Raw genomic sequence first — 15,613 nt, 5'->3', positions numbered from 1 at the left:
AGAATCCTGTTATGACATTATCCTAAAAGTGATTTTATTAATGCAATCAAAAGGCCAATAAACTTTTTTTAAAATACATTTTCTTTGTACTGTCAATGTGAACAATAAGCATCACATTGCGGTTCTTTATCTAGCTTCCATTAAAGTGCTTCTGACGTTAAATTATTATTCAAATTCATAAAAGTAGCGCAGGGCCATAGTCTAACTCATATGGAGACGTGGCAGAAACTGGCCATGCCAGTTAATCTTCAAAATTAGACACCTAATGCCAGAGGCACCCATTAATAGTCTGGAAAACTTTTACCATTCACATGCACAGCCAGAAAGCCTAATTGAAAGTTGTTTCAGTTTGACTTATACCAGGTCTTGTAGCGTTATTTATTTTGCACCAAATATGGCTATGGCGAAGTTCTAAAATTCCATTGTTTTTAAATCTAGGGGCTTCTACGTAGGACCTAAATTCATTCGGATGTGCTATATAGTTGTAAATGAGGTCTCCAAAGTACCGCAAAGTACCACTTTTTCATTCCCACCAAAAATTGCACTGAAAACGAGCAAACACAAACCTAAAAAGGTCCAAGACAATTTAAAAGTATCACCCCCACTAGGGAAGTTTAGTCTGCTTTTCCAAAGGTGCATGGAAAGAGAAGCCTAGGGCCATCAGCAGAATGTCCCCTTCTGTGCAAAAGGCCATGTTTCTGCCTGGCTGTGTATGACTGCACTAACTCACACACACTCCTACCATCCTACTGCACAAACACAGACTGGTTTTTCCTGATGGCAGGTTTTATTGCAGTAAAGTAAAGTAGAGAAACTGGCGCAGTGAATATCACCACATTTTGTTTTTAAAGAGAAAGTATCACCAAAACAGATCATGCAGTCTTTACTAAGAGTGGAACTGTATGTACTCCATTAAAGGGGTGGTTCACCTTTAAGATAAACTTTTAGCATGTTATAGAACGTCCAATTCTAAGCAACTTTTCAAATGGTCATCATTATCTATTTGATAGTGTTTTTGAATTATTTGCTTTCTTCTATGAACTCTTTGAATTTTTTAAATCGAGGCCAGTCACCCCAGCATCAAAAAAACTATTTTAAAGTTTTATTGTTATTGTTACTATTTGTAACTTTCTTTTCATTCAGGCCCTCTCCTATTCATATACCAGTCTCTTATCCAAACCACTCCCTAGTTGCTAAGGTAACTTGGACTCTAGCAACCAAATAGCTGCTGAAACCCTACCTACTGATATCTGGTCAAAAATCAGACAGGTGTCGATTGGGCAGGTTTCATTTTTTAGTTGGATCAGGGACAACATTTGCTCATTGATGCGGCCCTCCCTCTCCTACATTGGAATGCAATCATTTGGCCATTCAAAGATGGGCACATCGGGGCAAAGATGCACTTGTTTAGCAACCTCGCCAAATGAGCAAATCTTACTGTGTATTGCCACCTTAAAGAAGAACTAATGCTTAACTAAGGAAATAGGAAATCTCACACATTATGTTTTGGGCTTCTGTACCAGCCCAAGGCAACCATAGCCCTTTAGTAGAGAAGATTTGTGCCCCCAAAGATGCCCCAGTAGCACCCAATCTTTTTTTTCTGCTGATTCCCTGCACATGCTCTGTGCTGCTTTTAGTTACCGACTCAAAATTATATTCTGTATATACAGTATATTGTAACAGTATATGGTGATTAGTAATTCATTTAGATCCACATTATATGGCAGCTGTGAAACCAGAGCAATTAGCATCAAAATTTTAATAATCAGACCTGTAGCATCCGTTTATAGGACAGGCCAGAATAATTTTTGCTCAATAATTTGCGATGACCCCTAAGCTTAGCTTCTCAATAGCTGCCCAGCACACAGTGCGAGTGTTCCGTACAGTTCTAACAGAATCCAAGCATATGCAAATTAGGATTTAGTTTAGTTCTCCTTTAACAAAAGTCCTGTATGTCATCTTGTAACAAAAGTCGCATTTCCCCATGACATACTTACAGTTCTATAGTTACCAGGCTCAAGCTGTAATCCCATTTGGAACCCTGGAAATGACTGTTTTCCCTCCAATCTGCTGGCACCATTACAGCCAGAGGAGTCTGACAGTGCTACAGAAAAAATAATATAACTGCTACAGAACAACATCTCATAGCAACCATACAATTGAAAGTTAGAAAGACGTTTGGTTGCCGTGAGTTACAGCACCGGAACAATTTTGTGCCTATATGCGTTCATAAGCTCAAATGAGCAGTGTGTGACTTACAGCTATTTTGTCTGAAAAATGCTGATTGCTTTTGCTCTGTTAATTAAGGGCAGTACAGGTTTATTCGGAAACCCGTTATCCAGAAAGCTCCGAATTACAGAAAGCACATCTCCCATAGACTCCATTTTAATCAAATAATTCAGAATTTTGATTTCCTTTTTCTCTGTAGTAATAAAACAGTACATTGTAATTGATCCCAACTAAAATATAAATAATCCTTATTGGATGCAAAACAATCCTATTGGGTTCAATTAATGTTTTATTGATTTTTTAGTAGACTTAAGGTATGGAGATCCAAATTACAGAAAGACCCCTTATCCGGAATACCCTTGGTCCCGAGCATTCTGGATAACGGGTCCTATACCTGTAGTATGTCCTGAGCCAAAAACACAGGCACAGCCCAGCTTGGCTAATGAACGAGCACAGACGGCTGCTTTAAGGCTTAAGTTACAGAAATGGTTTTAGCAACCAACTTAGCAACATCATTAGCGGGTGTCCCCAGCATAGCAGCCGTCACACATGGATTTAATCCCCACAGGATCAGAGGGATCAGCAGCACATTGAGCTGTAAAAGACTAAAAAGGTGTAGGGAAAATACAAAACTGGCACCCATAAGCCCAGCCCAGACACTCCTGGCCTTAATAACGCTGTCTGTAGTCGGAAGTAAATTCATGTGATTTGGACTTAATAGCTTTAACATATTATTTTCTCATGGCAGTCTAAAGGAAAACTATACCCCCCAAACAATAGTTCTCTATAAAAAGAAAATGTCAAATAAAACAGCTCATGTAAAACCCTGCTTCATCTAAATAAACCATTTTCATAAATACTTTTTGGTAGTATGTGTCATTAGGTAATCTTAAACCTCTAACAAGCCAAGGCACACATACGTGCTAGGCCCCATCAGCCAATTAATGGACTCCCACACTACTTCCTGTTACAGTCAGAGCTGCATTATTTCCTCTCAGCTGATCTCTGAGGGAGCACACAGCCCATCACTAAATGGTCGCTCAATGGAAAAGAGCAATATTTACTGACATATATATTCATATAAAACATGTTGGCACTATTGCTGCCTTGTGTTGCCTCATGTCCTCCATAAAGTCAAAACACATGAGTAGGATAATTACCTTTAGGGACCAAAGACTGAAGTATCCAGTAAAAATACTAACTTAAGTTGTCTTTATATGTACATTTCCATTTAACGCCACATATTCCCCTAAAGCAGCAGAGAGGCAATGAGAATAGTCCCAAGGATGACATACAGGATTTGAGTTCATTTGGCTACTCCCTTTTGTTTAATATCGTGACTAGCAAGTATTTGTGCAGCCAGATTCCTTTTGATAGCTTTACTAGCGCAAGATAAGGACTTGGGGGGCAAAGGTGTTCTGGTAGGCACACCCCCTATTTGCTGCTTTCCTTTTCTGCAGAAAAGTTCAGATCCAAAAGATAATTGCCATTAGTCTTGCCTTATTGCCTATATATCCTATGGCAAGCAGTACAGCAGCTCCTGCTTACTATATTATGGCCGTGTACCTCAGAGCCCTATCTGAAAGTTAAGCATTTCTGTTAAGCAGCTCAGAGTTCTCCTTTTTTTTCAAAATTAAGTAAAAATACATTTCAAAAGTAGAAATGATGCAAACCAAAACCAAAACCAGAACCCAACTTAAAAGAAAGCAAGATTTATAGGAATCCTAGAACATGACATACATTTACCTATTTATAGATAAGAGATCGTCAGCATCCGGGATTTCATTTGTACAGTTCCAGATAATACACAGTGTATTATTTTAGAAAAGCCTTGTCAAACAACTTTTTCACTGAAGGATTCACACCGCCATACCATGTACAGCTCATTATTTAAGCATCAAGGGTAAAGAAAAAAAAAATGGGATTCTGCATTCAAATGGCAGTGAGCACGTCACACTCACAAAGCTTACGCTTCCTTGGTTTGTGTATAAAGATAACAGCATTATATGGATACTCTGAATAGGCTCAGTGCCGTTAATGCTGCAGACGCTTGTTGCAGGAAATTGGTATAAAGGGTTCCTACTGCCCCAACATACCCCTATTATCCCACAGTCCCTACCCAGAGGCTATTATCCCACTGCTACTATAGGCACCATCTCTCCCTACTATACCTGCTATCCCACAGCCACAGTCCCTTCCCAGAGGCTATTATTCCCCCACTGCTACTATAGGCACCATCTCTCCCTACTATACCTGCTATCCCACAGCCCCAGTCCCTTCCCAGAGGCTATTATCCCCCAACTGCTACTATAGGCACCATCTCTCCCTACTATACCTGCTATCCCACAGCCACAGTTCCTTCCCAGAGACTATTATCCCCCCACTGCTACTATAGGCACCATCTCTCCCTACTATACCTGCTATCCCACAGCCCCAGTCCCTTCCCAGAGGCTATTATCCCCCCACTGCTACTATAGGCACCATCTCTCCCTACTATACCTGCTATCCCACAGCCACAGTCCCTTCCCAGAGGCTATTATCCCCCCACTGCTACTATAGGCACCATCTCTCCCTACTATACCTGCTATCCCACAGCCACAGTCCCTTCCCAGAGGCTATTATCCCACTGCTACTATAGGCATCATCTCTCACTACTATACCTGCTATCCCACAGCCCCAGTCCCTTCCCAGAGGCTATTATCCCCCCACTGCTACTATAGGCACAATCTCTCCCTACTATACCTGCTATCCCACAGCCCCAGTCCCTTCCCAGAGTCTATTATCCCCCCACTGCTACTATAGGCACCATCTCTCCCTACTATACCTGCTATCCCACAGCCCCAGTCCCTTCCCAGAGACTATTATCCCCCCACTGCTACTATAGGCACCATCTCTCCCTACTATACCTGCTATCCCACAGCCCCAGTCCCTTCCCAGAGGCTATTATCCCCCCACTGCTACTATAGGCACAATCTCTCCCTACTATACCTGCTATCCCACAGCCACAGTCCCTTCCCAGAGGCTATTATCCCCCCACTGCTACTATAGGCACCATCTATCCCTACTATACCTGCTATCCCACAGCCACCGTCCCTTCCCAGAGGCTATTATCCCACTGCATTTCAACCCTCTAAACAACCTACCAATAGCCAAAAACTTGGCACTGTAATTGAATAACATCTAAAAACACAACTTTTGGAAAGCACTATTTGAGAACCCTTGGTATGGAGCCTTAAGTAAATGCCAAGACTGGTCACTTACAGGCACCAATTCACCAATTAAGAAGGACTTATATTATTCGCTACTCACCAGATGGCTGGGATAAACCCTATTCCTTACTTGCAGGATGGCATCCATGGTTTACACAGAAAGCTATTGTGTTACAGCCGTTCCCACCAAGGAACGATAGTTAGCATGATCACTGTGCCACCTAATACACAATTCTGCTTTTAGCCGACTGCTGACTTACACATACGGATGTGCAAGATCCTCCCTTAGTGCAGAACATTCTCAGCATGAAAGGTTTTGCAATTAGTTTTTACATGTGCAATCAAGACTTCCTTCCTAATTTCACAGCACAGCCACCGACTGACAGCACCATACCCAGCGGCCAACTGCCAGCACCATACCCAGCACCATACCCAGCCACCGACTCCCAGCACCATACCCAGCCACTGACTCCCAGCACCATACCCAGACACCGACTCCCAGCACCATACCCAGCCACCGACTCCCAGCACCATACCCAGCCACCGACTCCCAGCACCATACCCAGCCACCGACTCCCAGCACCATACCCAGCCACCGACTCCCAGCACCATACCCAGCCACCGACTCCCAGCACCATACCCAGCCACCGACTCCCAGCACCATACCCAGCCACCGAGTCCCAGCACCATGCTTGTGTCACACCCAGAAGCACAAGTGCAAACCTCTGAGCCAACACCAAAACACTGAAGTTCAATGCCAGTAAGAGTACGTCTGCAGGGGCCCATGCATAACAACTTTTTAGCAAAAAGCCAAAATTTTAGCTCACATGTAGAAATCCAAATATGCAGAAAAGGTTCATTTTAATCTCACATTAACTATATCTTCCTTTTAGGGACGTATTTTTAAACAAAATACATTTAGCCTTCAGATTCAAGAGAGCTGCTCCTAAGAACACAGCACCAAAACATATACAGCTCTCCCTGTTGCCTACACTGAGCACAAGAGGGCAGCAGCACAGCAAAAGTTACACCTCCACTTATACAATTCTTGCTGTGTTATGTATTGCCACTCACTTTCTTGGTATGTGATCCAATTTCCAATACTTTATTTCCACAAAACAAAAATTGTGTGCGGATAGTAGCACTGTTACACACCCACCCTAAAAATTCAAAATGCCTGCTTTAGATTAACTGAATAATACAATTCCACTTGAATGATGTGAAATAATTTTCCATTAAAGAGCTGACAAAATCTCAGCTGTGGCTAATAATAATACTACTACTACCAACCTTACCATGATCAGAAATTAAAGGGTTACTGCCAGCAGAAAATATTCTACTGATACCTACTTAACAATGTGTAGCTTTTTATAAAGTATTGTCGTTTTAAGGAAAAATATATGTACTTTACTCCTGAAAAAGTTACATTATATTTTTTGTGTTTGCATGGAGGAACCAATTACCATAGTCATGTGACTTCAGTTCAGGGAAGGCGCGCACAAGATGCAGTATTTACATGCCCTCCACTTTCAACACCCCATTCTAATAATCTGGGAGAGAAATCATAAAACCAGTAGAAATTATACAAAGGTGTCATTGAAAATCAACACAAACAAAAGCTTCCGATTGGCTTTTAGTCTGGTCCTTCCCTTATTCTTACCTCTTCTTGTTTCTCTTCACTGACTGCATTGAGACTCAGCTGAGAGTGGCTGCTGATTCCACTATCTTCATTGCCATCATCATAGTAACTTGGCTTTGTGGAGTCTTTAAAGGACGGGGGGCTCCGCTCAACCTTAGGGGCAGTTGGTTCGGTTCTTTCATCACTTTCCATTGAGCTCAGTGACAAAGTGCTGTGATTTTGGCAATGGATGGAAATGGCTGATTTGTACAGTTCCATACTGGGGCTCTGAGGCTTAGGAGCGGTGGGTCTGACAGGGGTACCGGTGGCAGAGGGAGTGTGAGGTTTTGGTTCCTCACCGTCTGCATAGAAAACCTCATTATCCAACTGGTTTAAGCTACTGCTTGTATCAGATTTATTAGAGGGTTCCGTACAGAGGCTTCCAGAACACTGTCTACTCTCTGCAGATTTCACTTGAGTTTCAGAGTCCGGATAATCCATGTTGGAGTCGGTATAGCTAAGACGACATACAACCAAAGGAACTGGGGACGGAGCACTAATAGCGGACTTCCGTCTCTCAGTGTCAGCACTGCTGGACACTCTTCTGGAGTAATCGTCATGCAAGCGACTGTTGGGCCTACTTCTATGGGATTCCTCGGGGGCCGGAGATGTGCACCTACTCCCCTCTCTTTTCCAATGCCCATCGGTGACATTGCTCATTATTTTCAATACCCTGTCAAAGTCTTTTGCCCTAATAGGACTTCTCCATCTCTTTGACCTTCTTTCTGGAGTCGTGTCCATTCTATCTGAATCTGGAGTGCTTAGTGGCGCCTTTTGTACTATCTCTTTCTCGCTGTTGGACTTAATGTCTGTTAAGTTGGAGGTAGATTTCCGCTTAAATGAACTCTTTTTGAGGAAATTCAAATTGTCCGTACTTTTACTCCGCCTGTAAATAACCTGACTGCCTTTTAAATCTTTCACTATTATTTCACAATTACTGTGCTCCTGGCGAACTGGTGACAAGGGCCTGAGTGGGCTCTGCGATGAAGAAGCTTTGTCTGTATCTGATAAATTAATACGGCCAGATCCATAGGCACGCCGGATGCTGCGAGATCGATGAGTACTTCTCAAGAAGGCATTATCTGTTTCCTCGGCATCTGATCCATCAGACTGTAACCCATCGGCCAAATTATATCCGTCCTGCATAGACTTTGATAAAGGCATTCTGCTGGGCTTACACTTCTGAACATCTGTTTCATTATCACTTATAATATTAGCATTTTCTTTCGCTTGGATTCCCTGCAGAACGGATGACTTCAATTTCTTGAAGGAGCCCATCTTTCTCAAGGAAGACAAAGCATTCCAGGTCGACGAGTTGCCCACAGCCATCATGGAACGGGGGCGTTCATTATTCAGGTTGGTCCGTTGTTTCGAGGTGGTAAAAAAGTAGACAAGTTTAGAAGAGTTCTGATTATCATCGTGCAGATCTTCATTGTTGGTGCTGGATTCGCCACCATGGCCAGTGCCATCAGCTAAAGTTCTTGTGTCGCCATTATCTATAGCTTGAGAATTAGCTATTGTGCCATTCTCACAGCCATTACAGAGTGACGTCATACTCTCAACCATGTGAGCATCGGGGTAGGGGCGACCTCAGATTCAGAAACAATGAGCTGCATCAACCGATTGTCTTGGGATCCCGGCTGTCATTGGCTGGACCTTCTTTGTGCCTCGTTTTTACATCTATTGTCCATGGAACTCCATAGGTCACTCTTCTGCTTGCCCCTGTAAAACAAAGTGAGTGAGCAGTGAGCTTTTGTTGAGTTTGCTGTTAAGGCTTCAACTAGAGGCATCTTTAATAGAAGCTGGACATCCCATACAGAAGATAATGTTTTTTAAGGCACAGCAAAATGTAAAAAGAACGCCTTTTTCAAGTCGCCGGCATCTATCACTGAGTCTAGTCTTAGTGTGACAGTTTTATTGTTCTAACCACACTTGACTGCTTTTATCTTTTTTGTTATGACTCTGAAGTTGGGGGGATTCCAAAGAGGAATTTATGTGGGGTCATTTAACAACATAAAAAGGTAACTTGTATGGAGAGGAGCAATTAAAGGAGAACTACGGCGTACATGCTACATGCGTTCTGGGTTTCTTTATTTGGCCGGGGACCCTTTTAGTAGAGAAGATCATCACCTCCAAAGATGCTCCCAGTAGCTCCCCATCTTCTTTTCTGCCAATTCACTGCACATGCTTTGTGCTGCTTTCAGTTTCCTGAGCTTAGGGATTGACTAATAGTATCCTGTATACATAGAATGTTGCATTGTATTCTGCAGCAAAATGCAATAACCAGCCCTGTATCGTCAGCTTATATGGCAGCCAAACCTATTATCTGCTTGATGATTTATCAAAGCCCCTAAGCTTAGCTTCTTAACAGCTGCCCAGAACACACTGAGCATGTGCAGTGTCCCTGACACTCAAAAGGTGGCCTAACAGGTTGGCAAGCTCAACTTTGAAGACCTCTATTATTACGGTTATAGGGCTGCTAAACTTCTGGCATCATACAGTAATTTCAGCATATAAAATACAACTTTTCTAGCCATGTTCAGTTTTAGGCTTTTTTAGATTTCCTTTTACAAGCTGAAAAAATATGTACTATGTCTATTCAACTTCCACATGAAATTATAATACAAACAAGACAGCAGTCGAGCCCGTCTTGGCTAAATAAGCAAAACATAAATGCCTTGTGCGCTGCTTATATGAAAGAACGCATGAAGCCGGGCAGGGTATTTTTAGAGAGGATATTTTTAAAGTGGGTGAAGCCAAACTGTTTCGCTGGGTGGGAGAGAATTCAAAACACAACATTTCCAGATATTTTTCAATGAAAGGTGCTCTGTTTGTAGGCCAGCAAGATTACCCTACAGCTTGGCTGATTAATAGACCAGAATGCAAATCGAGGCAGCCAGGACCCAAGGTAAACGCACAGAGATTTAACTACACGCTCAGAGCTCACACCGGGGCAGGAGGTACAATAACAGGAGCCTGATTTATTTCCCAATCAGGAGCTGTTAATCAGTTACAGCCGTTGCCAGGTAATGTTCCCAAGCCTGAATTAAGCACCGCTGGCAACGCACCGAGCCTCGGCACACACTAACCACAACAAAAATCTCAATTGTTCTTGGATGAAGCATTGCTCTGCCCACAGTCACTTCCATAAACAGCACATATCTCGCATGGGCACCCGGTTTGTGGGAAGGAAACCTCTGCAGGTCGCCTAACTGTAGTTTCATAGGGCAAAGTCACTAGGAGGTGTTGGGTACGGATTCCCCATAAGAATAAGCAGCACAGATGTTTTTAGTTGACACACACACATTCCTATGGACATTTCGAATGTTAGGGAATGCTGTATCCTAGAAGACCCAACTCAACTGACTACAACACTGTTGCCTTGGTAGAAAGCCAGGGTGTAGCCTTAGGACTTGGTCTTTCAGAAGCCCAGAATACAGTGGTGATCCTGGGGCCACCCCCTCTCTCCCACTCTGCGCTTACAACTTTAGTGTCGGAAGGGTCTAAAAACCATTTAGTTTAAAATATGAAAAGTCGGTCCAAAGATGCCAGAGGTGGCTTTTTGCTGCCCCGGGTAACTGGCCGCTCACTGCCACCTGAGGCAAGACTCTCACCTTCATCATGCATATGATATTAGCTATGGCAATGGCCTCCTACCCTACACCTTTATAACTCATGTCTGGCTTGGCTGCTCCCCTCCACTCATCTTGAGATGCTAAAAACTGTAGCTGTAAATCAGAGGTAGAAGTAGAGCTAGAGAAAAGGGAACCCTATCAATGCAGCCCCAGGGGAGAGGGGTGAGGACCACAGGTTGGAAATCCCTGATGTATATACTGGGATCAGGATATTTTACCGCCATCTGGGCTGCCGCCTTTTGCCTTTATAAGGACACAGACTTCTTTTCTGACATCTTTTACCCTTATAATAAGCAAGAGTCACAAATAACCTGTAAAATATACCCTAATAAATGGTGCATAGTACTGTCATCATTATAATAATTTACTTCTGTCACGACTGTGCTTTTTGTGCATTTAGAGAAAATAATATACCCTGCTGTAAAATACAAAGATGATGAATGATGAAGTCAGCACTGGACTGGGGTGTATGGGGTCCACTGGGGCTACTGTTCCAGGGGCCCCCACACCCCCAAGGGGCCCCCGCTGCTTGTCCAATGCTTTCCCAAGCAAGCAAAGCTTATACTTTTTCCTAGTATCGCATCTGGGCTATGTGCCTTTATATTGTTATGGAAGGCCTTGGTAACCTACTCTAAAATCCTTATATCTTACAGTAGGGGGAACATCAGTCCTTATATATGACCACATATAATCTTATACAGGAATTTTGAACGACTTGGTACAGTAGATCTGTTCAACAGTTCAGGCAAGCAGCTTATCCTTAGAAAGTCTGGGGGAATTTTGGGCAAAATAGTTTCTTGTATTGGTGATTCTTAAACTAATTAAAGGGATAAAATCTCAGAGTGTTGGCAGTGGTTGTGGGCTGAGAAGCACTGGGCGCCCCACGTTGAAGTGCCATCAGATGGGTCATTTGCATGTTTGTGGGCTAGAAACCCCTCACTTTCATGCTAATAAGGGCCAGTACCCAGCACAAAAGCCTTTCAGGCTGGGAAAGCCTTTGTCTGGCCCCGGCTGGTTTCTGGGCTAAGCATGGGAATTTGGGAAGGACAAACAGGAAGTGAAGCCCCTTAGCAACCAGAGAAGCTGGGAAGATGCACGGAGATTAGCAGGGGGTGGCCGGCACACACTTCAATGCTTTGGATAACAAGTCTTCCCAGGCTTAAAAGCCTAATTCCCTGGCTGCTCCCTATCAAGTGCCCTGTTGTGCGCAGTAATCCCGTCCCCAAATCAGAAGGGCCCGCTGCTCCTTCTCATCTATTCATTCTTTCAGCTCAAGTAGATCCATTGGAACAAGGGGAACATACTCAGGGCTGGAAGCTGTGTAGAGTGTGAGCTAGATGGGCCAGCAACATGTTGAACTCACTAACTATGGGCAGAGATTCCAATCCGGCAGCCTTTCCCACTGTTATTTAACAACGGCAACTCCCAGCACTGACCAGCATGGCAACTCTCCTCTCTGTTCTAGGAGCTGCTTAACCCTATGACACCCTGGGTGCTGGAGAGTAAGCGCCGCACTATGCACGCTTCCTGATCCGCCAGCAGAGAGCTCCCGGTAACAGGTGTAATGGCAGCACCCAGTGTCCCTGCCAGCTCCTCTCACCCTGCTGGAGATACAGGCAGCAATTCTGTGATAGGTCACACAGCCCTACCTATAACTCCCAATCACCTCCGTAATGTGCTACACTGGAGCCATTTACTAGCAGGCAAAACTACATTGTTATTTTGCCTACATATATATCCCAGTCTGACTGCCTGGGAATCCCTCCCCTCACTTTAGTGCAGGACTGTTATCTTATCTGGATACAGAGGAGAGCAGCATTGTTTATTGGGTGCACTGGAGTGTAAGCTCACCTGCTACACTGCCTGTAAGGCACATTTGTAGTGTACCCACTCCAGCACACCAGTAGGTAGGGGGATGCAATAGGGTGTAAGGTAGAGATGCAATGGATTGCTAGTTTATCTGGTACAGCACACAGGTATACAGGGCTAGGGACAGAGGAGCAATGGATTGCTAGCTTATCTGGTACAGCACACAGGTATACAGGGCTAGGGACAGAGGAGCAATGGATTGCTAGCTTATCTGGTACAGCACACAGGTATACAGGGCTATGGATAGGGGAGCAATGGATTGCTAGCTTATCTGGTACAGCACACAGGTATACAGGGCTATGGATAGGGGAGCAATGGATTGCTAGTTTATCTGGTACAGCACACAGGTATACAGGGCTAGGGACAGAGGAGCAATGGATTGCTAGTTTATCAGGTACAGCACACAGGTATACAGGGCTATGGATAGGGGAGCAATGGGTTGCTATCTTATCTGGTATAGCAGGCTATATACAGGGCTATGGATAGGGGAGCAATGGATTGCTAGTTTATCTGGTACAGCACACAGGTATACAGGGCTATGGATAGGGGAGCAATGGGTTGCTAGCTTATCAGGTACAGCAGGCTATATACAGGGCTAGGGATAGGGGAGCAATGGATTGCTAGCTTATCAGGTACAGCACACAGGTATACAGGGCTATGGATAGGGGAGCAATGGATTGCTAGCTTATCTGGTACAGCAGGCTATATACAGGGCTATGGATAGGGGAGCAATGGATTGCTAGCTTATCTGGTACAGCACACAGGTATACAGGGCTATGGATAGGGGAGCAATGGGTTGCTAGCTTATCAGGTACAGCAGGCTATATACAGGGCTAGGGATAGGGGAGCAATGGATTGCTAGCTTATCAGGTACAGCACACAGGTATACAGGGCTATGGATAGGGGAGCAATGGATTGCTAGTTTATCAGGTACAGCAGGCTATATACAGGGCTATGGATAGGGGAGCAATGGATTGCTAGCTTATCAGGTATAGCAGGCTATATACAGGGCTATGGATAGGGGAGCAATGGATTGCTAGCTTATCAGGTATAGCAGGCTATACGGGGCTGCATTGAGCAGTTACTGTACCTGTTCTAGTGCTCACAGGCAGCTCACTACACAAAGTCCCGGTACCGGTTCCGTTCCAAGGCTGCAGGCGGCTCACTGTGAGCCGGGTCCCTGAGACACATTGTCCGGATAAACAGAACTAAATCCACCTGTGTAAATCCTGGTTCTGTACCGGTCCAATGGAGGGAAGAAGCAGAGGATAATCCGAGAGAGCGCCGGGAAGCAGCACAGTCCCAAGTCTGGCAGCGCCAGCAGCTCCGAGCAATTGAGTAAAGGAGGGAGGGGGAGGGTGTTCCCGGGTAGAGAGGGAGGCGGAGGCACCACAGCAGGGAGGGGGGAGCACTAACTGTCAGATTAGAGACCCTCACAGTCCGGCCCGGATCATCAGGCTGAGAACAAGCAGAAGTTATTGGCCCCCCAGTCACAGCCAATCAATAAGTCTCCTTCCTTTCCCTGCCGCTCCCCACTGTGAGGGGCTTCCAGGTGGGCTCTGCTATACAGACAGCTCTGCATCCATCCTACCTGCACTGCATCTCAATTGATTAAAGGGAAAGTAATACCAACAGTAAGGTTTCCTACTTACCATGCAAACACAAGACACCTACCAGCTGCCCATCAGGTACAAATGCTAATCCTCCCCAGTATTGGTGGGAGCAGCTGGGAAACCTGATACCTACTTGCATTACATCTCCATGGGATCCAAGGATTACACCTAGGGGAGTCCCACTACAAACACACAAATATAGATTTATATGAGAATAGGGGTACACATGGGGCCTGTCTGGCTAAGGAGAAAAGCACAGGGTTCAGCCAGAGTTTTATTCAACTGGAAATGGCAACGCCATATTTTAGAGCTTTCCATATAACAGATTTTTGGATAATACATTCAATACACCTAATAAAGCAGTTTTTTCAATGCCCATATGCAATAATTAATTAACTAATTAGACAGCATTCTGGTTTAAATAACATCCTATCTTTCAGACCACAGTATTATTTTCCTTTAGCCCCAATATTTGCTGCAGAGTATTACAAAGGTTATACGAGAGTCACATCAGCCCCAGTGGAGCTTACAATCTAAGGTCCCTATCACATTCCCATCAGTCCCTGCCCCAGTGGAGCTTACAATCTAAGGTCCCTGTCACATTCCCATCAGTCCCTGCCCCAGTGAGCTTACAATCTATGGTCCCTATCACTTTCCCATCAGTCCCTGCCCCAGTGAGCTTACACTCTAAGGTCCCTATCACATTCCCATCAGTCCCTGCCCCAGTGGAGCTTACAATCTAAGGTCCCTATCACATTCCCATCAGTCCCTGCCAAAGTGGAGCTTACAATCTAAGGTCCCTATCACATTCCCATCAGCCCCTGCCCCAGTGGAGCTTACAATCTAAGGTCCCTATCACATTCCCATCAGTCCCTGCCCCAGTGGAGCTTACAATCTATCCCTATCACATTCACACACACTAGGGTCAGTTTTATTAGGAGCCATTTTTGGAGAGTGGGAGGAGATCATAGTACCCAGGGAAACCCACTCAGGTAAGAGGAGAACAGACTCCTTGTAAATGTCTACCAGACCCCCTGGCTAGCAGCAGGTTGCATTCTGGTCTGCTGTATGAATGCAAAAATTTTATGTATTGCTTAGGGTAACAGTAACTGGGCAAACATTGTGCCTGATACTACATTTCCCAGCCATGTGTGTAACAGTGGCTTAATAGACCGTTCTCCCAGGCCCAGCCCGCTCCCCCCACCATAAACTGTGCCAGCGGGGGGGGCAGTATATGTTATTGGGGGGGTTGTAGCCAGAGCTTGCAACTGGGGTGGGGGGCCTCCAGGCGGCAGCCCTGGTGGGTTCCTGACACCCCAGTCCGACAATGAGCGGAGCTGTCAACCCCCCCTATTTTTTTGGGAGTTACACTATTTTCAT

The 15,613-nt window shown here is 44.6% G+C and overlaps 1 protein-coding gene across 3 annotated transcripts in view; it reads right to left on the bottom strand.

Annotated features, from left to right (window-relative positions):
- The window catches only part of spata13 (spermatogenesis associated 13), a 44,797-nt gene extending 30,655 nt beyond the window's left edge, over positions 1-14,142 (bottom strand). Inside the window, exons 1-2 of one of the 3 annotated variants that reach the window (XM_031897257.1) lie at positions 13,711-14,142; positions 7,099-8,838 (exon numbers count right to left, since the gene is read on the bottom strand). In XM_031897257.1, coding sequence (XP_031753117.1) covers positions 7,099-8,682 — 1,584 coding nt within the window. In that variant the 5' untranslated portion in view covers positions 8,683-8,838; positions 13,711-14,142. Of the gene's footprint in view, positions 1-5,538; positions 5,683-7,098; positions 8,839-13,710 lie in introns of those variants that run through there. The other 2 variants (XM_031897258.1, XM_031897260.1) reach the window with 2 other exon arrangements.
- Positions 14,143-15,613: the final 1,471 nt, after the last annotated feature.

Source organism: Xenopus tropicalis, chromosome 2 (genome assembly GCF_000004195.4).
Source record: "Xenopus tropicalis strain Nigerian chromosome 2, UCB_Xtro_10.0, whole genome shotgun sequence".
Lineage (NCBI taxonomy): Eukaryota > Metazoa > Chordata > Amphibia > Anura > Pipidae > Xenopus > Xenopus tropicalis.
This window is presented reverse-complemented; position numbering and strand designations above follow the sequence as displayed.